Raw genomic sequence first — 26,056 nt, forward strand, 5'->3', positions numbered from 1 at the left:
CAGGCGCCCGCTCTGCGCCCGCTTCCCAGGCAGCGCCCACTTTATAGCCACCCCCCCGGGGCGGCTTACACCCCAGCCCGGAGCCAGATCCCCCAAAGCTCTTGATCCGTTAATTGGGCTCCAGGGTTAGGCCCCCCCCAGCCCCTCGCGCGGCAGCTCCCGGGAGCCATGCGTCACGCGCGGTGACTTTGCCGGACACTTCAGGTGAGAGATCAGGGGGGCTGATTACAGGGAGCCCAGAGCTAATCCCCTCTCAGCACGGCCCAGCCCTGCAATTTCCTAATGGCCCATTTTCCTAACTAGGCCAGAGACACCTGCCAGCCCGTCCCCTGCACAGCCGGAGCGACTGTTTGTCGACAGGCGAGGGAGGTGGGGAGAGCAGTTTCTCGACGCACCCCGTCCCCCACACCTCATCACACCCCATCATCCTCACACACCCTGTCACCCCATCACATCCCATCCCCCTCATCCACCCCGTCACCCGCACCTCATCACAGCCCATCACCTCACACACCCTGTCACCCCATCCCGTCCCATCCCCCTCATCCACCCCGTCACCCGCACCTCATCACACCCCATCACCTCACACACCCTGTCACCCCATCCCATCCCATCACCTTCACACCAAGTCACCCCATCCCATCCCCCTCACACCAAGTCACCCCATCACATCACATCCCATCACCCTCACACAGCCCGTCACCTGCACACACAGACCGTCACCTTCACACCCCTGTCACCCCATCACATCCCATCACCCTCATCCACCCCGCCACCCACACCTCATCACACCCCATCATCCTCACACACCCTGTCACCCCATCACATCCCATCCCCCTCATCCACCCCGTCACCCGCACCTCATCACACCCCATCACCTCACACACCCTGTCACCCCATCCCATCCCATCACCTTCACACCAAGTCACCCCATCCCATCCCCCTCACACCAAGTCACCCCATCACATCACATCCCATCACCCTCACACAGCCCGTCACCTGCACACACAGACCGTCACCTTCACACCCCTGTCACCCCATCACATCCCATCACCCTCATCCACCCCGCCACCCGCACCTCATCACACCCCATCATCCTCACACACCCTGTCACCCCATCACATCCCATCCCCCTCATCCACCCCGTCACCCGCACCTCATCACACCCCATCACCTCACACACCCTGTCACCCCATCCCATCCCATCACCCTCACACCAAGTCACCCCATCCCATCCCATCCCCCTCACACCAAGTCACCCCATCACATCACATCCCATCACCCTCACACAGCCCGTCACCTGCACACACAGACCGTCACCTTCACACCCCTGTCACCCCATCACATCCCATCACCCTCATCCACCCCGCCACCCGCACCTCATCACACCCCATCATCCTCACACACCCTGTCACCCCATCACATCCCATCCCCCTCATCCACCCCGTCACCCGCACCTCATCACACCCCATCACCTCACACACCCTGTCACCCCATCCCATCCCATCACCCTCACACCAAGTCACCCCATCCCATCCCCCTCACACCAAGTCACCCCATCACATCACATCCCATCACCCTCACATAGCCCGTCACCTGCACACACAGCCCGTCACCTTCACACACCCTGTCACCCCATCACATCCCATCACCCTCATCCACCCCGTCACCCGCACCTCATCACACCCCATCATCCTCACACACCTTGTCAGCCCATCACCCTCACACACCCTGTCACCCCATCCCATCCCCCTCATCCACCCCATCACCCGCACCTCATCACACCCCATCATCCTCACACACCCTGTCACCCCATCACATCACATCCCGTCACCCTCACACACTCCGTCATCGGCACATACATCCCGTCACCTTCACACACCCTGTCACCCCCATCACTTCCCATCATCCTCATCACACCCCATCACCCTCACACACCCTGTCACCCCATCCCATCCCCCTCATATACCCTATCACACCGCATCATCCTCACACACCCTGTCACCTGCATTCATCCCATCACCTGCACACACCCTGTCACCCACATTCTCCCCGGCACCTGTACACACATCCTGTTACTCGCACCTCATCACATCCTGTTACCTTCACACACCCCATCAGCTGCACCTCATCACATCCCCATCAGTCTCACACTTCCCGTCACCCACATTCACCCCGTCACCCGCACCTCGTCACACCCCAGGGTCTGCACACACCGTCACACACATTCACCCCGACACCTGTACAAACACGCTGTCACCCACACCCCATCACATCACCTTCATACACCCCATCACCTGTACTCGATCGCATCCTGCCATTTGCATTCACCCCATCACCCGCATCCCATCACGCCCTGTCATCCACACCTTATCATACCCCATCACCCGCATTCAGCCTGTCACTTGCGCACACATCCTGCTACCCACACCCCATCACCCTCACACCTGCTGCACCTTATCACATCCCGTCACCAGCACGCTGTCACCTGCGTCTCAGCACATCCTGTTACCTTCGCACATCCCATCACCTGCACTCTCACACTCAACACCTGCACTCATTCCGTCACCCGCACACCCCATCACCTGCATCTCATCACACCTCATCACTCACACATAAACCATCACCCGCAACATGTCACACAGCCACACTGTCACCCATAGTCTGTTGCCTACACTGCATCACCCACACCTGATTAACTACATCCCGTCACCTACACTGCATCACCTACACTGTCACGCACCCACCCTGTCACCTACAGTACATCACACACACTGTCACTTAGACTGCATCACTCACACACATTGTCACCCACACCTTATTGCCTACATAGCGTCACCTATACAACATGACCCTCCCACTATTACCTACAAAAAATCAACTAAACCCTGTCACACACACACCCTCACCTGCACCCTCACCTACACTGTGTTAGCTATACAGCTTCTCACACACTGTCAGCCGCACCCTATTTCCTACACCATGTCACCAACACCCTGTCACACACCCTATCGCTACTCTCTGACTCCATCCCATCACATGCACACACATATCACCAACACCCTAACACCTGTACCATGTCACCTGCACTGCGTCCTGCCACTGTGCCCCATCATATGCAGCTATCACTCGCACCCTTTTACTTCTACCATATCCCTGACACTCAATCACCCACACGCCATCACACTCACTCCATATCACCTCCACTGCACCATGCACCCCCCCATCTCACCCGCACTGTATCATCCGGTCATCTACCCTCTCATTGTGCACTCAGACCAACAGCAAAACTCCTCACTTGTGCCATATCATCTTCACCAACAGTACCCCGTCCTGCATGCCGACGCCTCCATCCCATCACACGCACCTGTGACAAAGTGGGACTATTCTTAATGTTTTCTCTGAATACTGTGTGGGTGCCTCAGTTTCCCCTATGCATTTCTTAAGTCTCCAACGTGCATAAATGGCCGACACTCTGTATCCTGGCAACAAAGGGCCAGGGCCCTTCCCCCTGCAAGGGAATAGCTGAAGGTGTGGGAGAACAAAGAGATCAGGTGACCTCCTGGCCCAGGAAAGAGACAAAGGCCAGAGAGGAGGGGCTGGAGGGGGTTTCAGTCTGGAGCTGGCTGGGGACGGGAAGTGAGGGCAGACGTGGGGGTCTGGCTCACTGCCCCCCAGAATGGACCCGGCCGAGGGGTCCGGTTCGCGGTACCTACAAGCTCTGTGTTAGACCCTGTTCCTGTCATCGAATAAACCTCTGTGTTACTGGCTGGCTGAGAGTCACGTCTGACTGCAAAGTGGGGGTGCAGGACCCTCTGGCCCCCCCCCAGGACCCCACTTGGGCGGGCTCGCTGTGGGAAGCGCACGGAGGGGCAGAGGATGCTGAATGCTCCAAGGAGAGACCCAGGAGGTGAAGACGTGTGAGCTTCTTGCCCTGCAGACAGTCTGCTCCAAGGGAGAGGAGGCTCCCCAAAGTCCTGACTGGCTTGGTGGGGAGCAGTTCCAGAGCATCGCCCCAAGAGCTACCCAATGTTACACACACTGTCAGCTACAGCCTGCCACATGCACACGTTGGCATACACCCCGTCCCTTACCCCTCACCACACATATCACCTACACCATGTCACACACCTACCGACCAGCAGCTACACCTCACCCCATCTACATACGTTGACATACACCCCGTCCCTTACCCCTCACAACACACATCACCTGCACCATGTCACACACCTACTGACCAGCAGCTACACCTCACTCCATCTACACACGTTGACATACACCCCGTCCCTTACCCCTCACCACACACATCACCTGCACCATGTCACACACCTACCGACCAGCAGCTACACCTCACCCCATCCACATACATTGACATACACCCCGTCCCTTACCCCTCACCACACATATCATCTGCACCATGTCACACACCTACTGACCAACAGCTACACCTCATCCCATCTACACACGTTGACATACACCCCGTCCCTTACCCCTCACCACACACATCACCTGCACCATGTCACACACCTACCGACCAGCAGCTACACCTCACCCCATCCACATACGTTGACATACACCCCGTCCCTTACCCCTCACCACACACATCACCTGCACCATGTCACACACCTACTGACCAGCAGCTACACCTCACCCCATCTACACACGTTGACATACACCCCGTCCCTTACCCCTCACCACACACATCACCTACACCATGTCACACACCTACCGACCAACAGCTACACCTCATCCCATCTAAACACGTTGACATACACCCTGTCCCTTACCCCTCACCACACACATCACCTACACCATGTCACACACCTACCGACCAACAGCTACACCTCACCCCAGCTACACATGTTGACATACACCCCGTCCCTTACCCCTCACCACACACATCACCTACACCATGTCACACACCTACCGACCAGCAGCTACACCTCACCCCAGCTACACATGTTGACATACACCCCGTCCCTTACCCCTCACCACACACATCACCTGCACCATGTCACACACCTACCGACCAACAGCTACACCTCACCCCAGCTACACATGTTGACATACACCCCGTCCCTTACCCCTCACCACACACATCACCTACACCATGTCACACATCTGCCGACCAGCAGCTACACCTCATCCCACCTACACACGTTGACATACACCCCGTCCCTTACCCCTCACCACACACATCACCTGCACCATGTCACACACCCCGACAGTGACATCTACCGACCAACAACTACACCTCATCCCATCTACACACATTGACATTTATGTACCAACACCCCCATACACCCCGTCATGCCCTGACCCAATGTCCCATCAGCTGCACACACTAACACTGACACCACATCATGGACATTTTGACAGCATCTCCACGCTGACAGCTACACCCGATCACATTCTGACCTGACACCTATGCCTCCTGGCATGCACACATTTATACCCCATCACCTCAACACCTACACAGACTGACACAACCCCGTCACCCTGACAACAACACCCTGCCACACACACCACAACCCAGTGCCAACACCTACCCTGCAACAAATCTTCACATATCCTGATACAATCCCAACAGCAACACTCCAACACCTGCTCAGACACAGCAGCTGCACCCCATCAGACAGACACCTGCACCCACAGCACGCTGTCACTGACCCCCAGTGCACCCCCAGCACCTACACACTGACACGCCTACATCCCCTCAAACACACAACCCAACAGCTACAGGCCAACAGCCCCTCGGACACACAGACACAATGGACACACACCAAAACGTGCCCATACACTCCCACAACACCAAGACACCACAACATACACACCCAGCAACGGTACACCCCCACACATGAACCCTACAACACAATACTGAGTCCCCTCTGACTACTCGCAAGACCTACAGCTCATAACACAACCGCTCCCCTAACAGAAACCCAAACCCTGGCCTCCAACACATCCGCTGCCTGTGCACCATCAAACAGTGCCCTTGCTCCCAGATTGGCGCACACATGCACTCTGCAAACACCCCATATCCGCCTTGCCCCCAACCCCAATCCAGCCCCAGGGCGGGGACTGGCTGGCTCAGGGGGGCAGGGAATTGGGCAGGGGCCTGTCGCCTCTTGGGGGCGCTGGCTCCCATCTGGCCCCAGGGCAGGAACTGGTTGGTTCGGGGGCGGGGAATGGGGCAGGGACTGGCTGGCTGGTTTGGGGGCAGGGAATGAGGCAGGGGCCTGTCCCCTCTTGGGGGCGCCGGCTCCCATCTGGCCACCGGGCAGGGACTGGCTGGTTCGGGGGCAGGGAAGGGGGCAGGGACTGGCTGGCTGGTTTGGGGGCAGGGAAGGGGGCAGGGGCCTGTCCCCTCTGGGGGGTTTCAGCTCCCATCTGGCCCCAGGGCAGGGACTGGCTGGTTTGGGAGCGGGGAATGGGGCAGGGACTGGCTGGCTGGTTCGGGGGCAGGGACTGGCTGGCTCAGGGGGACGGGGAATGGGGCAGGGGCCTGTCCCCTCTCGGGGGCGCTGGCTCCCACCCAGCCCCAGGGCAGGGACTGGCTGGCTCAGGGGGTGGGGAAATGAGGCAGGGGCCTGTCCCCTCTGGGGGGTGTCAGCTCCCATCTGGCCCCAGGGCAGGGACTGGCTGGTTCGGGGGCGGGGAAAGGGGCAGGGACGAGCTGGCTGGTTCGGGGCCGGGGAATGGGGCAGGGACGAGCTGGCTGGTTCGGGGCGAGGAAGGGGGCAGGGAATGGGACAGGGATGGGCTGGCTGGTTTGGGGCGAGGAAGGGGGCAGGGAAGGGGGCAGGGACGGGCTGGCTGGTTCGGGGCAAGAAAGGGGGCAGGGAATGGGGCAGGGATGGGCTGGCTGGTTCGGGGCGAGGAAGGGGGCAGGGAATGGGGCAGGGACGGGCTGGCTGGTTCGGGGCGAGGAAGGGGGCAGGGAATGGGGCAGGGATGGGCTGGCTGGTTCGGGGGCGGGGAAGGGGGCAGGGAATGGGGTAGGGATGGGCTGGCTGGTTCGGGGCGAGGAAGGGGTCAGGGACGGGCTGGCTGGTTCGGGGCGAGGAAGGGGGCAGGGAATGGGGCAGGGACGGGCTGGCTGGTTCGGGGCGAGGAAGGGGGCAGGGACAGGCTGGCTGGTTCGGGGCGAGGAAGGGGGCAGGGAATGGGGCAGGGACAGGCTGGCTGGTTCGGGGCGAGGAAGGGGGCAGGGAATGGGGCAGGGACGGGCTGGCTGGTTCGGGGGCGGGGAAGGGGGCAGGGAATGAGGTAGGGATGGGCTGGCTGGTTCGGGGCGAGGAATGGGGCAGGGACGGGCTGGCTGGTTCGGGGCGAGGAAGGGGGCAGGGAATGGGGCAGGGACGGGCTGGCTGGTTCGGGGCGAGGAAGGGGGCAGGGACAGGCTGGCTGGTTCGGGGCGAGGAAGGGGGCAGGGAATGGGGCAGGGACGGGCTGGCTGGTTCGGGGCGAGGAAGGGGGCAGGGAATGGGGCAGGGACGGGCTGGCTGGTTCGGGGGCGGGGAAGGGGGCAGGGAATGAGGTAGGGATGGGCTGGCTGGTTCGGGGCGAGGAATGGGGCAGGGACGGGCTGGCTGGTTCGGGGCGAGGAAGGGGGCAGGGAATGGGGCAGGGACGGGCTGGCTGGTTCGGGGCGAGGAAGGGGGCAGGGAATGGGGCAGGGATGAGCTGGCTGGTTCGGGGCGAGGAAGGGGGCAGGGACGGGCTGGCTGGTTCGGGGCGAGGAAGGGGGCAGGGAATGGGGCAGGGACGGGCTGGCTGGTTCAGGGCGAGGAAGGGGGCAGGGAATGGGGCAGGGACGGGCTGGCTGGTTCGGGGCGAGGAAGGGGGCAGGGCTGAGGTGCGAACTGGGTCAGGCCTGGGCCCGGCTGTTACATCAGTGGGGCGGGCGCGGGGGCCGCTGTAGGTCAGGGCTTGGGGCCAACTAGGGCACTCAGCTGGGCGGGGGGGCAGGCTTGAGGCTGGTGCTGGGAGTGGGGGGCACATGCCGGGCAGGGGCAAGGACCCCCCTGCTAACCCCTCTTGCCCCACATCGCCCAGCTCCCCCATGCCCCCCACTCAGACCCCCAGGGGTGTGGTACGTGGGGGGGGAGCTGCCCCCAGCCCGGTCCCCTATAGATAGCCCCAGTGGAGCCTTAATTGCTAATTAGGGCTAACGAAGGGATCAGGGAGGATTAAGGAGGGGCTGGTTCGGCTGGGCATCCCCTCACAGTGGGGGAGGGAGCGAGGGCAGGACCCCTATATACCCCCAACACAGGCCTGGGGTGGGCATTGTTGGGCCTCTCTGGCCCCACCTCCCCTCTGCCCCATCCTCTGCTGCCCAGTGCCCCCTCCCACCTCCCCATGGGGCACCCTGAGAACTGGGGTTCCCAGTGGCCCTTCGCTTGGGGGGCTCTGGGTTCTGCCTCTCCCCCAGGTCTTCCACCCCATGGCCCCTCACTGGCCCCCCTGCCCTTCCCCCTCCCTCCTGCACTAATCCCCCCCAGGTGCTCTGTGCGCTGAGCTGATGGGAGGTGACACCCCCCCGCCCCCCTAATCCCAGGATTTTCGGGTCGCTCCGGGGGAGTCTGATTAAAGGAAACGAAACTTTAATCTCCCGGGTGCGGAAAAGGGGCCGCGCTGGGCAGGGAGCAGAGCTGGGGCACTGAGCGGAGCTGGGACCAGCACCCCAGTGCCCCCCAGGCACCCCCGCAGGGCTGGAGCTGCGGGGCCCAAGCACACTCACGTGAGTCCTCGGGCACGGGGAAGCCAGGGGGCTCGGGCGGGGGGCTGGGATATTCATGCCACGCACCAGGGGTGGGGGCTCTGGGACGCTCGTGCCACGCACCCGGGAGTAGGGGCTCTGGGACGCTCGTGCCACACACCCAGGGGTGGGGGCTCTGGGACGCTCGTGCCACGCACCCTGGAGTGGGAGCTCTGGGACGCTCGTGCCACGCACCCGGGAGTAGGGGCTCTGGGACGCTCGTGCCACGCACCCGGGAGTAGGGGCTCTGGGACGCTCGTGCCACGCACCGGGGGCGTGGGGGCTCTAGGACGCTCGTGTCACGCACCCGGGGGGCAGCGGCTCTAGCCCGGGGGGCAGGGGCTCTGGGACGCTCGTGCCACGTACCTGGGGGGCAGGGGCTCTGGGACACTCGTGCCACGCACCCGGGAGTAGGGGCTCTGGGACACTCATGCCACGCACCCGGGAGTAGGGGCTCTGGGACGCTCGTGCCCATGTCTGTGAGTTGGGGGTCCTGGGTCCCAGAGACACATGTGATGCTCCGGGGGGCTCTGGGGGGATGAGGGGTCAGGGCGCTGGTGGAGGGCAGTGTTTGGGGGGCCAGGGTTGGCAGATGGGGTGGCTGTGTCCCCCCTTTCCATGCCAAGGGGCCCTGGGGGTGACTCAACGGGGTCTCCCCTCTTCTCTCCCCTTTCCCATGAAGGAGTCGGGGGGGCAGGCCAGGAGCCCCCCCAGCGCCGGGGGGCTGGAGCCGTGTCCAGCATGAGGCAGATAAGTACCCGGGGAAGAGGGGGGTCAGGGCTGGGGCAGGCATTGGGGGTCTCAGGTGTGTGGCTGTGGCTGGGTGGGGTGGATTGGGGTGCTGAGGTGCTGGGGGCTGTGTGAGGAGTGCAGGGTGCATGGGGAGATTTGGGGGGCTGGTGCCTTGCCCCCCATCTCTGGGGCATTCACCGGGAATTCCGCTAGTTCTGAACTATTTACACTTGAAAAAAGTTCACTACTAGCAGAACTCGGGTGCGCGCCCCCCAACGTCGCAGGGGGGCAGGGCACCGGGGGAACTGTGGGGGCGCTGGGCACCAGGGGGGACGAGGGACCATGGGGGTGGGAGACAGGAGACCGCAGGGGGACCGGACACCAGGGAGGAAACGTGGGACCCCGGGAGCAGGGTATGGGGGAGAATGGGGGCCATGGAGGGACAGGACGCCAGGGGCCCATGGGGGACAGGGCACGGGGGAAAATGGGGGCCTTGGGGGGACAGGATGCCAGGGGCCCGTGGGGGGCAGGGCACGGGGGAGAATGGGGGCCTTGGGGGGCAGGGCACTGGCGGGACCGGGGGGGCAGGAGGACCGTGGAGCCGGGGGAGGGACACTGCAGTACAGCACTTGGCAAGGTGCGGGGGTTTCAGGGTGCCAGGTGCCCCCTCAAGGCCCTGTGTGGGGGGTTGCTGCTGCCCCACTCCGGGCAGGGAGCCCCCCATGGCTCCCATGCTGCCCCCAAGTGACTGCCCCAGGCCGCGCCCCCCACGGCTAATAAAGAGCCTGGAGGCTGGGAACTGAAGCTGCATTTCCAGTGTCTGTGTTTATTACCCGAGTGATTGGGGGTGGGGGTAATTAGAGCGGGAGGTAATTAATTACAGCCAGGGGGTAATTAGAGCGGGGGGGGGGGGAACAGCCAGACTCATATTTACAATATACAACAGTCACATGTGGCCCCCGCTGGGTCTGTGGGGGTAGGATCAGGGTGATCTTGGGAGGGGGCACTGCTAGCGAGGGGGGGCTGTGAGTGGCCCAGAGCCCCCCCACCCCCACCTGGCTTATAGCCCCGCCCCGGCCAAGCCCAGCGCGCCTGTGGTTCCCCAGGGCATGCTGGGGTCTCTTTGGGGGGGCCCTCAGAGCACAGCATTCTGGGACGTCCCAGGGGCCCCGGAGCAGGGCATGCTGGGATATCTCCTCCCCCCCAGCAGGGCATGCTGGGGTGTCTGGGCCGCCCCCCGAGCAGGACATGCTGGGATATCTGCCACCCCACCCCCCTCCAAGCAGGGCATACTGGGGTGTCTGCCCCCCCCCGAGCAGGGTACGCTGGGATATCCGCCACCCCCCCACCCCCCGGCAGGGCATACTGGGGTGTCTGCCCCCCCCGAGCAGGGTATGCTGGGATATCCACCGCTCCCCCCGGCAGAGCATACTGGGGTGTCTGCCCCCCCCGAGCAGGGTATGCTCGGATATCCGCCGCCCCGCCCCCCCCGGCAGAGCATACTGGGGTGTCTGCCCCCCCCCCGAGCAGGGTATGCTGGGATATCCGCCGCCTCCTCTCCCCCCCGGCAGGGCATGCTGGGGTGTCTTCCCCCCCCCAAGCAGGGTATGCTGGGATATCCGCCCCCCCGCCCCCCCGGCAGAGCATACTGGGGTGTCTGCCCCCCCCGAGCAGGGTATGCTGGGATATCCGCCCGCCCCCGGCAGAGCATGCTGGGGTGTCTGCCCCCCCGAGCAGGATATGCTGGGATATCCACCGCCCCCCCCCGGCAGAGCATACTGGGGTGTCTGCCCCCCCCCGAGCAGGGTATGCTGGGATATCCGCCGCCTCCTCTCCCCCCCGGCAGGGCATGCTGGGGTGTCTTCCCCCCCCCAAGCAGGGTATGCTGGGATATCCGCCCCCCCCGCCCCCCCGGCAGAGCATACTGGGGTGTCTGCCCCCCCCGAGCAGGGTATGCTGGGATATCCGCCCCCCCTGCCCCCAGCAGAGCATGCTGGGGTGTCTGCCCTCCCCGAGCAGGGTATGCTGGGATATCCACCCCCCCCCGCCCCCGGCAGAGCATGCTGGGGTGTCTGCCCCCCCGAGCAGAGTATGCTGGGATATCCACCGCCCCCCCCCCGGCAGAGCACACTGGGGTGTCTGCCCCCCCCGGCAGAGCATGCTGGGATATCTTCCCCCCCCCCGAGCAGGGTATGCTGGGATATCCACCCCCCCGCCCCCGGCAGAGCATGCTGGGGTGTCTGCCCCCCCGAGCAGGATATGCTGGGATATCCACCGCCCCCCCCCCGGCAGAGCACACTGGGGTGTCTGCCCCCCCCGGCAGAGCATGCTGGGATATCTTCCCCCCCCCCCGAGCAGGGTATGCTGGGATATCCACCCCCCCGCCCCCGGCAGAGCATGCTGGGGTGTCTGCCCCCCCGAGCAGGGTATGCTAGGATATCCACCGCCCCCCCCGGCAGAGCATACTGGGGTGTCTGCCCCCCCCGAGCAGGGTATGCTGGGATATCCGCCCCCCCGCCCCCCCGGCAGAGCATACTGGGGTGTCTGCCCTCCCCCAAGCAGGGTATGCTGGGATATCCGCCCCCCCCCCGGCAGAGCATACTGGGGTGTCTGCCCTCCCCGAGCAGGGTATGCTGGGATATCCACCCCCCCCCGCCCCCGGCAGAGCATGCTGGGGTGTCTGCCCCCCCGAGCAGGGTATGCTGGGATATCCACCCCCCCCCGCCCCCGGCAGAGCATGCTGGGGTGTCTGCCCCCCCAAGCAGGGTATGCTGGGATATCCACCGCCCCCCCCCCCCCCCGGCAGAGCATACTGGGGTGTCTGCCCCCCCCGAGCAGGGTATGCTGGGATATCCGCCCCCCCCCGGCAGAGCATGCTGGGGTGTCCGGGGCTACGCCGGGGACACCTGGCTGGAGGAGATGGAGGAGACCTGGGTGGCCTGCGAGGACCCCGAGACGTCATCGTCCTCCCCGAAGGGGCTGCGGCCGCAGAACACCAGCTTCAGCATGCAGGAGCGGAACTGCAAGAGAGCGGGGTGAGCGTGGGGGGCGCCCCACAGCTCGGGCTAGGGGCAGAGCCCCGACTAACTCCACCCCTCTCTTTTCTGCCAGCTCCCTTCCTCGCACGTCCCTGATCCCAGCCCCCTCTGCCCCCCCATCACTGCCCCCCATTGCCCTTCGGCCTGCTCCCTACGGCCCAGCCCAGCCCGGCGCCAACCTGCTTGTTCATGAAGACGTAGATGACGGGGTTGTAGACGGTGGAGGCTTTGGAGAAGACGGAGGGCACGGAGGCCAGGCGCACGTCGAAGGGCTCCCCACGGTGTGTCACGACCCACAGCGCGAAGGAGGCGTAGGGCAGCCAGCACACCAGGAACCCGGCCACCATCACCACCACCATCTTGGTCACCTCCCGCTCCGCCTTCTGCGTCGTGGCTGACTGCTCCTGTTGCTTGGCCACCTGTGGGGAGCAAGGGGGACTGGGTGGGGCACGTGCTCCTCCATGGGGCACAGCAGCCATTGCCTGGGGCCTGCACTCATCCGTGGGGTCAGGGGGGATTGGGTGGGGCCTGCGCTCCTCCGTGGGGGGCAGTGACGGTCATTGCCTGTGGCCTGCGCTCGTCCGTGGGGTCGGGGGATTGGGTGGGGCCTGCACTCATCCGTGGGGGGCAGTAACAGTCATTGCCTGGGGCCTGCGCTCATCCCTGGGGCACAGCGGCCATTGCCTGGGGCCTGCGCTCCTCCGTGGGGGGGCAGTGACGGCCATTGCCTGGGGCCTGCGCTCATCCATGGGGTCGGGGGATTGGGTGGGGCCTGCACTCATCCGTGGGGGGCAGTAACAGTCATTGCCTGGGGCCTGCGCTCATCCCTGGGGCACAGCGGCCATTGCCTGGGGCCTGCGCTCCTCCGTGGGGGGCAGTGACGGCCATTGCCTGGGGCCTGCGCTCATCCATGGGGTCGGGGGATTGGGTGGGGCCTGCACTCATCCATGGGGGGCAGTAACAGTCATTGCCTGGGGCCTGCGCTCATCCCTGGGGCACAGCGGCCATTGCCTGGGGCCTGCACTCGTCCGTGGGGGGCAGTGACGGCCATTGCCTGGGGCCTGCGCTCCTCTGTGGAGGGCAGGGGGAATTGGGTGGGGCCTGCGTTCGACCGTGGGGGGCAGGGACGGTCATTGCCTGGGGCCCACTCTCATCTATGAGGCACAGCCGCCATATTGCTGGGCCCCACCCGAATCAGCGTGGGACACTGCCGGCCACTGCAGTGGGACCCACTCTAGCCATGTGGGGCCACAGCACAGGGACCCACCGTCATTCATGTTGGGTGGCCATATCAGTGGGACCTACGCTAATTGTCTGGATGGGCAGGGCAGCCATGTAGCGGCCTGGAGCTCCCGGGGTGTCCATGTTGGTAGGCCCCCCCCCCAATCACCCATGAGGGTGGCACCCGCCCTCCCCAAACCGGCATGGTGGCCTCGTGGTGGGACCCACACAAACCCACGTGGTTTGGGGGTGGCCAGGGAGGCTGTCGTGGGGGGCATGCCATATTGGGGAACCCCCCTTATCTTTTGACACCTTGGGGACAGCTCGGGGGGGCAGAGGTCCACAATACTGGTGAGACCCACCCAAGCCCATATGGAAGCGGGTCCTGGGGGGAGACAGGGAGTGGGGGGGCACGGGGGGAAGGGGCATCTCCTGACTCTGTCTGTCCCTCCCCCACTGTATAAACCTCCAGTAAAGCCGGCTCCACCCAAACTCGCCCTGTCCCTGTCCGTGTCCGTGTCCGTCTCACGCCAGCTTCCCCCCCCAGCCGGGGAGCTGCCGCCCCACATGCTGCCTGCTCCAGGGGCGCCCCACGGCTTCCCCAGCGCTGTGACCCCACGCAGGTCCCCCGTGGCTGCAGAGCAGAGTGGGGGGGCCCCGTGGAAGGGAAGGGGCCAGGGCGGTGCCCAAGGTGGGCAGGGTTGGAGGGGGGACCCTATGCCAGTGGGGTGCAGAAAGGGTCGCTGGGGCTGGCAGGAGTCAGGGGTCCCTTGGTGGCAGTAGGGAGTTGGGGGGCCCCAGTGGCAGCGGGGTGCTCGTGGCAGTGGGATGCGACTTGGGGGAGACCTAGTGGCAGGGGTAGTCGAGGGGTATCTGTGCTGGCAGGAGTTGGGGGGCCTTGTGGCAGGAAGGCAGTCAGGGGGGCCAATGGCAGCAGGAGGGGAGTTGGGGGGCCTGTGGCAGTGGGAGCAGAGTCGGGGGGCTGTGGCAGCAAGAGGGGGGTTGGGAGGATCTGGGGCAGCGGGAGGGGAGTTGGGGGGCCCCGGGGTGGCGGGAGCGGAGTTGGGGGGCCTCTGTGCCAGTGGGAGCAGAGTCAGGGGGCTGTGGCAGTGGGAGGGGGGTTGGGAGGATCTGGGGCGGTGGGAGGAGTCGGGGGGCCCTCGGGTGGCGGGAGCGGAGTCAGAGGGTCCCAGGACGGCGGGAGCAGAGTCGGGGGGCCCCGGGGAGTCGGAGTCGGGAGCAGAGTCGGGGGGCCATGGCAGCAGAAGGGGAATCGGGAGGATCGGGGCGGCAGGAGGAGAGTTGAGGGCCCCGGGGTGGCGGGGGGCCGGTGGGGGCACTCACGGCGCGCAGTGTCAGCAGCAGGCGGCCGTAGGAGAAGATGATGACGCTCAGGGGGACCCCGAAGCAGAAGCAGAAGAGGAAGATCACGTAGGACTCGTTGTTCCACTTGTTGTTGGTCGTGTACCAGTCGGGGCCGCACGAGCACTGGAGCCCCTCGGGGATGTACCTGGGGGGGACGCAGCCCCTGTCAGCCCGGCCCTGCCCCCCGGTGCCCCCCACTCCCGACCCGCAGCCCCTGCTAGCCCAGCCCTGCCCCCCGGTGCCCCCCACTCCCGACCCGCAGCCCCTGCTAGCCCAGCCCTGCCCCCCGGTGCCCCCCACTCCCGACCCGCAGCCCCTGCTAGCCCAGCCCTGCCGGTGACCCCCACTCCCGACCCGCAGCCCCTGCCAGCCCAGCCCTGCCCCCCGGTGCCCCCCAATCCCGACCCACAGCCCCTTCTAGCCCTGCCCCCCAGTGCCCCCCACTGCCGACCCACAGCCCCTCCTAGCCCGGCCCTGCCCCCCGGTGCCCCCCACTGCCGACCCACAGCCCCTCCTAGCCCGGCCCTGCCCCCCGGTGCCCCCCACTCCCGACCCGCAGCCCCTGCTAGCCCGGCCCTGCCCCCCGGTGCCCCCCACTCCCGACCCGCAGCCCCTGCTAGCCCGGCCCTGCCCCCCGGTGCCCCCCACTCCCGACCCGCAGCCCCTGCTAGCCCGGCCCTGCCCCCCGGTGCCCCCCACTCCCGACCCGCAGCCCCTGCTAGCCCGGCCCTGCCCCCCGGTGCCCCCCACTCCCGACCCGCAGCCCCTGCTAGCCCAGCCCTGCCCCCTAGCCCCACCGGCGCCCCCCACTTGCAACCTGTAGCCCCCCCAGCCCCGCCGGTGCCCCCCACTCCCGACTCGCAGCCCCTCCTAGCCCAGCCCTGCCCCGCCCCGCCCCCAGCCCTGCCGGTGCCCCCCACTCCCGACCCGCAGCCCCTCTTAGCCCAGCCCTGCCGGTGCCCCCCACTCCCGACCCACAGCCCCTCCTAGCCCAGCCCTGCCGGTGCCCCCCACTCCCGACCCACAGCCCCTCCTAGCCCAGCCCTGCCGGTGACCCCCACTCCCGACCTGCAGCCCCTCCTAGCCCAGCCCTGCCGGTGCCCCCCACTCCCGACCCGCAGCCCCTCCTAGCCCAGCACTGCCGGTGCCCCCCACTCCCGACCCGCAGCCCCTCCTAGCCCAGCCCTGCCGGTGCCCCCTACTCCCGACCCACAGCCCCTCCTAGCCCAGCCCTGCCCCACCCCCAGCCCTGCCGGTGTCCCCCACTGCCAACCCGCAGCCCCTCCTAGCCCAGCCCTACCCCGCCCCCAGCCGGTGTCCCCCACTCCCGATCCACAGCCCCTGCTAGCCCAGCCCTGCCCCCAAGCCCCACCGGCGCCCCCCACTTGCAACCCGTAGCCCCCCCAGCCCCGCCGGTGCCCCCCACTCCCGACCCGCAGCCCCTCCTAGCCCAGCCCTGCCCCGCCCCGCCCCCAGCCCTGCCGGTGCCCCCCACTCCCGACCCGCAGCCCCTCTTAGCCCAGCCCTGCCGGTGCCCCCCACTCCCGACCCACAGCCCCTCCTAGCCCAGCCCTGCCGGTGCCCCCCACTCCCGACCCACAGCCCCTCCTAGCCCAGCCCTGCCGGTGCCCCCCACTCCCGACCCGCAGCCCCTCCTAGCCCAGCCCTGCCGGTGCCCCCCACTCCCGACCCGCAGCCCCTCCTAGCCCAGCCCTGCCGGTGCCCCCTACTCCCGACCCACAGCCCCTCCTAGCCCAGCCCTGCCCCACCCCCAGCCCTGCCGGTGTCCCCCACTGCCAACCCGCAGCCCCTCCTAGCCCAGCCCTACCCCGCCCCCAGCCGGTGTCCCCCACTCCCGATCCACAGCCCCTCCTAGCCCAGCCCTGCCCCCAAGCCCCACCGGTGCCCCCCACTCCCGACCCGCAGCCCCTCCTAGCCCAGCACTGCCGGTGCCCCCCACTCCCGACCCGCAGCCCCTGCCAGCCCATCCTCGGCTCCCCCCGCTGTGCCCTACCGGCTCCATCCGAAGAGGGGGGGTGCAGAGGCCGTGAGGCCGAAGACCCAGGTGAGGAGGCAGCCGATGATGGCGTGGGTGCCGCGGAACGTGAAGTTCCCCAGGGGTTTGCAGATCACCAGGAATCGCTCGAAGGCCACGACGGCCAGAGACCAGAGACTCACCATGCCTGAGGTGGAGAGGCTGAGACCAGCGGGGCAGCAGGGATCCCATCCGCCCCCGACCCCCTGCCTTCGATCCCCAGCCCCCAGCTAGCCCAGCCCAGACCCCCAGCCCTGCCGGTGCCCCTCGTTCCCGACCGCAGCCCCACTCACCCCCCAGCGTGGCAGTGAAGCCCTCGATCTTGCAGGCCATGGGGCCCAGGGCGAAGTACATGTGGGAGAAGCTATAGAAGGCCGTGGTGCTGCCCACGGAGATGACCAGCAGGTTGGCCACGGCCAGGTTGACTAGGATGTAGTTGAGGTGGGAGCGCAGCTTCCTGTACTTGGCGGTGCAGAAGACGGTGAGGACGTTGATGGGCACGCCCAGCACAACCAGCAGGAACATGAAGGCCGACATGCCCATGAAGATGGCCGGGCTGCCCAGGTGTGTCTGCGGCACCAGGAACGGGCTCAGCGCCGTCAGATTGTTTGTGTCCAGAGGCACAGGGATGAAAAAATCCTCCGGGAGGTCGTCCCGCAGCTCGCGGGTCTTGTGCATGGCTGGCGGGAAGGGGTGGCCGAGGTGGGCAGGGAGCAGTGGGGGGAGGCTGTTTGTGGGGATGGAGGCTGGGGCAGTGGGTGAGTGGAGAGGCTACAGGATGAATGGAGGCGTGTTTTTGGAAAGAGAGACAGTGGCTGGGGATAGATAGATAGATAGAGGGGGCAGATGGGGGTATATAGATAGATAGAGGGGTGGCTGGGGGTAGATAGATAGAGGGGGTGGCTGGGGGTAGATAGATGGGGGGCTGGGGATAGATAGATAGAGGGTGTGGCTGCAGATAGATAGATGGGGGGGTGGCTGGGGTAGATAGATAGATGGGGGGTGGCTGGGGATAGATAGATAGAGGGGGGGTGGCTGGGGATGGATAGATAGATAGATAGAGGGGGTGGCTGGGGGTGCCTGGGGGTAGATAGATCGACGGGGGGGTGTCTGAGGACAGAGAGATGTGGTCTCGGCACAGATGGATGAATGGACAGACACACAACCAGCTACCACCGGGGCACCGGCGGGAAGGAGGGAAGGCAGCGGCTGTGGACGGAGAGGTAGCGTCCCTGTGCCCTCACGCAGCCCAGCCCTGTGGCACTGTGGCACCAGTGGGCCCCAGGGCACTCAGACGGGCAGGGGGGCCATGGCAGGCAGCAGTGAGTGGTGGAGGGGCTGAGAGAAGGGTCTTTTATACCCTAGGGAGCCAGGGGGTGCCCTGGGCTGCATGGAGAAGGGCAGTGGGATCTGTCTTTGCCCCAGTTAACACTGGCTCCTTCCTTAATCGCCCCTAAAACTGGAAAGCTCGGCTGAGCCGGGCTTATCCCCCGGCAGCGCTGTGCCCAGCACAGCCCAAGGGCTGCAAAGACGGGCTTAGCCGCGGAGTCAAGCAGCTTTGCCAAAGACTAATCACGCCCAAGCCCCGATTAAGCCCTGGCTTTGGGGGAGGCGGGGGTGACTCAGAGACCCACCAGGCCTGAACTCCTACTAATAGGGCCCTGGAGGAGAAAGGGTTAATGGGAGACCCTCCAGGACCCCCCAAACCTCTACTCCCCAGCCCTGCTGGTACCCCTCACTCCCGACCCACAGCCCCTGCTAGCCCAGCCTGGCATGTCTCTGCCTGGTCCTGTTGCCAGGGCTGTGGGTCCCAGGTGCCGAGACACGGCAGGGGGCGGAGGGGCCTAGCTGCCCTAGCTTCCCCCCATGAACTCACCCGGCGGATGATAAAAGGGACGGACGTCCCCCTTGGCAGAGCCGTCAGCCACCCCTCATCCTGGAGCGGAACCCACCAGCCCCTTGGCAAAGCGAGGGCAGGGCCAGGCCTCCCGGGGAGCAAACACAACACAGCCGACTCCCCCCGGCTCCTGGCTGCCAGAGGCCCGTGGTCACCCCGGGCAGGGGGCTGCGCCTGGCCATTGTGGCTAGCGGCCAGCACTGGACCTGTCCCCCAGGGAGGTCGCTCTCCTTCTGCCCAGCCACCCCTGCACAATGTCCTGTGGCAGGGGGTTCCACAGGCCGACCGTGCACACGGTGGGCAAGTGTTTCCTCCTGTTCACGTCCTCGGGCGAGCCCTGCATTGCGCGTGGGGCATGGGCACCGACCGCGGGGCAGGCGCACTCACTATGGGGCACGGGCACCGACCGCGGGGCAGGCGCACCGACTATGGGGCACGGGCACCGACCGCGGGGCACAGACATGAACCCCCCATCCCGCCTCGGGGCTGCAACGTGCCGAAGCCCCCTGTGCCTGCCCGCACTGCCGTCTGCAGGCTTGCCCCACGATCCGTCCCACCCCACACTGCCACCAGACCACCCCACGATCCTGCCCCACACTGCCGTCTGCCGGCCTGCCCCACGATCCGTCCCACCCCACACTGCCACCAGCCCGCCCCACAATCCGTCCCAGCCCACACTGCCGTCTGCTGGCCCACCCCACGATCCATCCCGCCCCACACTGCTGTCTGCTGGCCTGCCCCATGATCCGTCCCGCCCCACACTGCCACCAGCCTGCCCCACAATCCGTCCGTCCCTCCCCACACTGCCATCTGCTGGCCCGCCCCACAATCCATCCCTCCCCACACTGCCACCAGCCTGCCTCACAATCCGGCCTGCCCCACAATCTGTCCTGCCCCACACTGCCATCTGCCCGCCCTGCCCCACAATCCGCCCCGCCCCACTCTGCTGTCTGCCCGCCCATCTGATACACCGCACCCCACATTGCCACCAGCCCATCTCGCCCCATGATACACCCCACCCCACATTGCCACCAGCCCATCTCACCCCATGATACACCCCGCCCCACATTTTCAGCAGCCCGTCCTGCCCCAATCCACCCCACATTGCCAACTGCCTGCCCCACAATCTGTCTGGCCCCACAATCCGTCCCACCCTAAATTGCACCTTCCCTGCCCACGATCTGCCCTGCCCCACCACCTGCCCGCCCCACCCTATGATCTGCCCCACCCCACATTGCCATCAGCCCACCCCATGATCCTTCCTGCCCCACATTGCCATCTGCCAGTCCCACCCCACCATCCACCCCACCCCACATTGCCACCAGCCCGCCCCACGTCTGTCCCGCCCCACGATCCACCTTGCCCCACATTGCCACCTGCCCACCCCGCCTCATGATCCGTCCCACCCCACATTTTACCTCCCTGCCTTGTCCCACAATCCACCCCATCCCACAATCCGTCCCACCCCACATTGTCTGCCCGCCCCACCCCACGATCCACCCCGCCCCGCTCCCGTCCACATTGCCACCTGCCTGCCCCACCCCATGATCCGCCCTGCCTCATATTGCCGTCTGCCCACCCTATTCCACGATCCGCCCCACCCCACACTGCCGTCTGCTTACCCAACCCCTGGATCTGTCCCACCCCATATTGCACCTTGCCGCCTGCCCCATGATCCGCTCCGCCCCGCATTGCTGTCTGCCTGCCACTCTTCGCCATCCAACCAGTGATTAGTATGCCAACAACCCTGTGCCCCCCTCACACCTTTTCTGCTGTTCCAGGCTCTGCACAGCTGGCAATGTGCCACTAGATGGCACCATGACACCATGAATCCTGATGCCACAGGAGTGGGGGCGGTTGGACTACATCTCCCAGGAGTCCTTGCAGGGGGGTAATTTGGAGCTGCAATCAGAATTTACACCCCTTCCCCCTCTGACGAGTGCCCAGGCCCTGCCGCCCCACAGGGGAGCCATGGACCAAATCCTCATAGGAGCTGGGGGGATCACCTCAAGGAGCCGGGATTAGGCCTAAATCGGGAGCTTGTGCTGCTAGGCATTAGCGGGAGTGCGTGGGGCACAGAGTGGGCTGAGCTCCCTGCCACAAGCCCCAGCCCATCCAGAGCTGGGGGAGCCTGGTGCCAGATTAGCAGGGGCTGCAGGTCGGGAGTGAGGGGCACCGGCAGAGCTGGTGGGGGAAGGGCCAGGCTAGCAGGGGCTGCGGGTCAGGAGTGAGGGGCACCGGCGGAGCAGGGCTGGGCTAGCAGGAGCTGCAGGTCAGGAGTGAGGGGCACCGGCACGGCTGGGCTGGGCTAGCAGGGGGCTGTAGGTTGGGGAGTTGGGACTGAGTCTATTTGGGGTCACCACCCTTCCGCCCCGCTGCACTATCCCCCATGGTGCTATGACCCCCTGCCCCACATTCCCAGGCTCTAGATGAAGGTGTAGGATGCCACTTTTAGCAGCTTTTGTCAGCCATGGGCAAGAGAGAGGAGGGGCTGGGCAGGGATCCAGCGAAATCAGGGCAGGATGCGTCCCTCCCAGAAACTGAGGGGGGTGTAAATCCAGGCAGCCCCACCTTACGGGCCCCTGGGCCAATCCTGGCCCTGACACCCAGGCACCAGGATGGGGAGATGTGAGTGGGGGGGGGTATAATCCCTGTGTCCCCCGCCCCGCTGTGGGGACAGAGTACATGGGCAGAAATTAAAGTCGGGGGGGATTAGCTCGCAGCAGCTGTTGTGAGGCCAATTAAAGCTCATCTCATCTCACCATGTGCTTCCGGGGGGGGGGGGAGTGGGCAGCCCCCCACCCCACCCTTCATCCACTTGGGACAGGGGCAGGGGCTGGCTGGCTCAGGAGGATAGCAATGGGACACGGGACCTTTCTCCTCTGAGGGGTGTTGGTCGGGGGGATACATTGGGCTGTGGGGCTAAAGGCCATCTGGGGCACTGCACTGTCTGAGGCCGCCCCCACTCCCCTCCCGGAGCTAGGGACAGAACCCAGAAGTCCTGGCTCCTAGCCCCCCTTGTCCCAATGCCCTTAGCCAGGCATGTCCCATATACCTGCTTAGGGCCCAGGTTCCGATTGGGAGAGCAGAGCCCTCTGCTGGTGGGCTTGGGTTATTACTCACCAGGCTGGGCACCTCCAGGAGGTTGGCGTCTCTGAGCTAGACAAGGTGGCATGTTGAGGCGTGTGTATGGGTGTTGGCGCCCCTGATAGTCCGATCAGTGGGTGCCACAGCCGGGGGACTGAGTTTCTCCTGCTTTGGCAGGACGGCCTCAGCCCCCCATAGCCACAGGTGGCACAAAGTGGTGTCCAAGGCCCACCATACAAGGTTGGGGCAGTTGGGGGAGGGGGGCAGCCTTGGCACGACTGAGAGGCCTTGAGCCAGGGCTGATGGAAGGGATAGGGCAGAGCCATCATGACTCTGAGGCCAGGGCAGGGTCGGGGGGTGGTCTGGGTGTGACCCTAGAGCAGGGGTCGGAAACCTTTCAGAAGTGCTGGGCTGAGTCTTCATTTATTCACTCTAATTTAAGGCTTCGCGTGCCAGTGATACATTTTAATGGTTTTAGAAGGTCTTTTTCTATAAGTCTATAATATATAACAAAACTATTGTTGTATGGAAAATAAATAAGGATTTTTAAATGTTTAAGAAGCTTCATTTAAAATTAAATTAAAAGGCAGATCTCCCCAGACGGGTTGCCAGGACCCGGGCAGTGTCAGTGCCACTGAAAATCAGCTCATGAGCCGCCTTCAGCACCCGTGCCATAGGCTGCCGCCCCTGCCCTAGAGTCATGGGGGACTTGCAGAGTGCTGGGGAGGAGGGGACATGGTGGATTGAGTGGATGGCCGTGGCTAGGGGGAGTGGTTGTGGGAGAGCTGCCGTGATGTGACTGCAGCTATGTTGGGGGGGCCGGAGACTGCCTTGCCATGATGGGGTGGCCATGTTAGATGGCCTGGGGCGGCCCTGGTGTAACAGGGCGGACATGTTGCATGGCCCAGGGGGGCCTTGGCATGATTGGGCAGCCATGTTGGGGGGCCCAGGATCGCCTTGGCAGCCATGTTGGGGGGAGCTGCAGCAGGGGTCGCCATGTTGGGAGGAGCTGGGGCGGCATGGACATGATGGGACAGCCATGTTGGGGGGGTGCTGGAGCAGCGTTGGCGTGATGGGGCGGCCATGTTGGGGGGCCCAGGGCAGCCTTGGTGGCCATGTAGGGGGGACGATGTTAGGGGCCTGGGGCAGCCATGTTGGGGAGGCGCTGGGGAGCATTGGCATGATGGGGCGGCTACGTTGGGGGGCCCAGGGCGGCCTGGGTGGCCATGTTGGGGGGACAATGATAGGGGCCTGGGGCGGCCAGGTTGGGGGGGTGCTGGGGCAGAGTTGGCGTGATGGGGCGGCCATGTTGGGGTGACAATGTTAGGGGCCTGGGGCAGCCATGTTGGGGGGGCACTGGGGCAGCGTTGGCGTGATGGGGCGGCCATGTTGGGGGGACAATGTTAGGGGCCTGGGGCGGCCATTTTGGGGGGGCTGCTGGGGCAGCGTTGGCGTGATGGGGCGGCCATGTTGGGGGGCCCAGGGCGGCCTTGGCGGCCATGTTGGGGGGACAATGTTAGGGGCCTGGGGCAGCCATGTTGGGGGGGCGCTGGCGCACCGTTGGTGTGATGGGGCGGCCATGTTGGGGGGGCGCTGGGGCAGCGTTGGCGTGATGGGGCAGCCATGTTGGGGGGACAATGTTAGGGGCCTGGGGCGGCCATGTTGGGGGGGGTGCTGGGGCAGCGTTGGCGTGATGGGGCGGCCATGTTGTGGGGCCAAGGGCGGCCTTGGCGGCCACGTTGGGTGGAAAATGTTAGGGGCCTGAGGCGGCCATGTTCGGGGGGGGGCGCTGGCGCACCGTTGGTGTGATGGGGCGGCCATGTTGGGGGGGCGCTGGCGCACCATTGGTGTGATGGGGAGGCCATGTTGGGGGGGCGCTGGGGCAGCGTTGGTGTGATGGGGCGGCCATATTGGGGGGCCCAGGGCGGCCTTGGCGGCCATGTTGGGGGGACAATGTTAGGGGCCTGGGGCAGCCATGTTGGGGGGGGCGCTGGCGCACCGTTGGTGTGATGGGGCGGCCATGTTGGGGGGGCGCTGGGGCAGCGTTGGCGTGATGGGGCAGCCATGTTGGGGGGACAATGTAAGGGGCCTGGGGAGGCCATGTTGGGGGGTGCTGGCGCACCGTTGGCGTGATGAGGCGGTCGTGTTGGGGGGCCCAGGGCGGCCTTGGCGGCCATGTTGGGGGGCCCAGGGCGGCCTTGGCGGCCATGTTGGGGGCCTGGGGCAGCCATGTGGGGGGGGGGCCCTGGCGCACCGTTGGTGTGATGGGGCGGCCATGTTGGGGGGCCCAGGGCGGCCTTGGCGGCCATGTTGGGGGGACAATGTTAGGGGCCTGGGGCGGCCATGTTGAGGGGGGTGCTGGGGCAGCGTTGGCGTGATGGGGCGGCCATGTTGGGGGGCCCAGGGCGGCCTTGGCGGCTATGTGGGGGGGACAATGTTAGGGGCCTGGGGCAGCCATGTTGGGGGGGCGCTGGCGCACCATTGGTGTGATGGGGCGGCGCTGTGGCAGCGTTGGCGTGATGGGGCAGCCATGTTGGGGGGACAATGTTAGGGGCCTGGGGCGGCCATGTTGGGGGGGGCGCTGTGGCAGCGTTGGTGTGATGGGGCAGCCATGTTGGGGGGACAATGTTAGGGGTCTGGGGCGGCCATGTTGGGGGGGGGTGCTGGGGCAGCGTTGGCGTGATGGGGCAGCCATGTTGGGGGGACAATGTTAGGGGCCTGGGGCGGCCATGTTGGGGGGGGTGCTGGGGCAGCGTTGGCGTGATGGGGCGGCCATGTTGGGGGGCCCAGGGCGGCCTTGGCGGCCATGTTGGGGGGACAATGTTAGGGGCCTGGGGCAGCCATGTTGGGGGGGGCGCTGGCGCACCGTTGGTGTGATGGGGCGGCCATGTTGGGGGGGCGCTGGGGCAGCGTTGGCGTGATGGGGCAGCCATGTTGGGGGGACAATGTTAGGGGCCTGGGGAGGCCATGTTGGAGGGGGTGCTGGGGCAGCGTTGGCGTGATGGGGCGGCCATGTTGGGGGGCCCAGGGCGGCCTTGGCGGCCATGTTGGGGGTACAATGTTAGGGGCCTGGGGCAGCCATGTTGGGGGGGGTGCTGGCGTACCGTTGGTGTGATGGGGTGGCCATGTTGGGGGGGCGCTGTGGCAGCGTTGGCGTGATGGGGCGGCCATGTTGGGGGGACAATGTTAGGAGCCTGGGGAGGCCACGTTGGGGGGTTGCTGCCGCACCGTTGGCGTGATGGGGCGGCCATGTTGGGGGGACAATGTTAGGGGCCTGGGGAGGCCATGTTGGGGGGGCGCTGGCGCACCGTTGGTGTGATGGGGCGGCCATGTTGGGGGGACAATGTAAGGGGCCTGGGGAGGCCATGTTGGGGGGCCCAGGGCGGCCTTGGCGGCCATGTTGGGGGGACAATGTTAGGGGCCTGGGGAGGCCATGTTGGGGGGGGCGCTGGCGCACCGTTGGCGTGATGGGGCGGCCATGTTGGGGTGACAATGTTAGGGGCCTGGGGAGGCTATGTTAGGGGGGCGCTGGCGCACTGTTGGCGTGATGGGGCGGCCATGTTGGGGGGACAATGTTAGGGGCCTGGGGAGGCCATGTTGGGGGGCCCAGGGCGGCCTTGGCGGCCATGTTGGGGGGACAATGTTAGGGGCCTGGTGAGGCCATGTTGGGGGGGGCGCTGGCGCACCGTTGGCGTGATGGGGCGGCCATGTTGGGGGGGGGTGCTGGGGCAGCGTTGGCGTGATGGGGCGGCCATGTTGGGGGGCCCAGGGCGGCCTTGGCGGCCATGTTGGGGGGACAATGTTAGGGGCCTGGGGAGGCCATGCTGGGGGGGCGCTGGCGCACCGTTGGCGTGATGGGGCGGCCATGTTGGGGGGACAATGTTAGGGGCCTGGGGAGGCCATGTTGGGGGGGCGCTGGC

At 65.8% G+C, this 26,056-nt stretch overlaps 1 protein-coding gene and 3 long non-coding RNA genes across 17 annotated transcripts; 1 reads left to right on the plus strand and 3 right to left on the minus strand.

Moving 5' to 3' along the window:
• Positions 1-646: 646 nt before the first annotated feature.
• On the minus strand, positions 647-3,814 carry LOC127036491 (uncharacterized). 6 transcript variants are annotated; one of them, XR_007770148.1, is made up of 3 exons: positions 2,513-3,814; positions 1,617-2,456; positions 647-703 (listed from the first exon to the last, which is right to left on the minus strand). It is a non-coding gene; the product is annotated as an uncharacterized LOC127036491 (long non-coding RNA). The 6 variants fall into 6 exon arrangements; XR_007770145.1 differs by having other exon boundaries at positions 658-703; positions 1,597-2,456; XR_007770149.1 differs by lacking the exon at positions 647-703 and adding an exon at positions 943-999.
• Positions 3,815-3,850: 36 nt separating this feature from the next.
• Positions 3,851-5,853, minus strand: LOC127036484 (uncharacterized). 9 transcript variants are annotated; one of them, XR_007770131.1, is made up of 5 exons: positions 5,203-5,218; positions 5,005-5,103; positions 4,429-4,707; positions 4,251-4,329; positions 3,851-4,151 (listed from the first exon to the last, which is right to left on the minus strand). It is a non-coding gene; the product is annotated as an uncharacterized LOC127036484 (long non-coding RNA). The 9 variants fall into 9 exon arrangements; XR_007770130.1 differs by lacking the exon at positions 5,203-5,218 and adding an exon at positions 5,255-5,853 and having other exon boundaries at positions 3,851-4,329; positions 5,005-5,042; XR_007770128.1 differs by having other exon boundaries at positions 3,851-4,329; positions 5,005-5,052; positions 5,152-5,225.
• Positions 5,854-6,720: 867 nt separating this feature from the next.
• Positions 6,721-8,270, plus strand: LOC127036485 (uncharacterized). Its single transcript, XR_007770135.1, has 3 exons — positions 6,721-6,819; positions 6,881-7,139; positions 7,337-8,270. It is a non-coding gene; the product is annotated as an uncharacterized LOC127036485 (long non-coding RNA).
• A 3,051-nt stretch (positions 8,271-11,321) lies between these two features.
• LOC127036428 (blue-sensitive opsin-like) lies at positions 11,322-18,033 on the minus strand. The gene is made up of 6 exons (XM_050927344.1): positions 17,446-18,033; positions 17,132-17,300; positions 15,097-15,262; positions 12,711-12,950; positions 12,384-12,513; positions 11,322-11,344 (listed from the first exon to the last, which is right to left on the minus strand). Exons 1-5 carry the CDS (start codon positions 17,828-17,830, stop codon positions 12,385-12,387), a joined length of 1,089 nt encoding a protein of 362 aa, XP_050783301.1. The 5' UTR covers positions 17,831-18,033; the 3' UTR covers positions 11,322-11,344; position 12,384.
• Positions 18,034-26,056: the final 8,023 nt, after the last annotated feature.

Source organism: Gopherus flavomarginatus, chromosome 18, assembly GCF_025201925.1.
Source record: "Gopherus flavomarginatus isolate rGopFla2 chromosome 18, rGopFla2.mat.asm, whole genome shotgun sequence".
Lineage (NCBI taxonomy): Eukaryota > Metazoa > Chordata > Testudines > Testudinidae > Gopherus > Gopherus flavomarginatus.

Coding starts and splice junctions, on each gene's coding strand:
- LOC127036428 (XM_050927344.1), bottom strand. CDS start 17,830: ATGCACAAGACCCGCGAGCTGCGGGACGACCTCCCGGAGGATTTTTTC. Junction 17,301..17,445: donor CTTCACTGCCACGCTGGGGG/GTGAGTGGGGCT, acceptor TCTCCACCTCAG/GCATGGTGAGTCTCTGGTCT. Junction 15,263..17,131: donor CCCCTCTTCGGATGGAGCCG/GTAGGGCACAGC, acceptor CGTCCCCCCCAG/GTACATCCCCGAGGGGCTCC.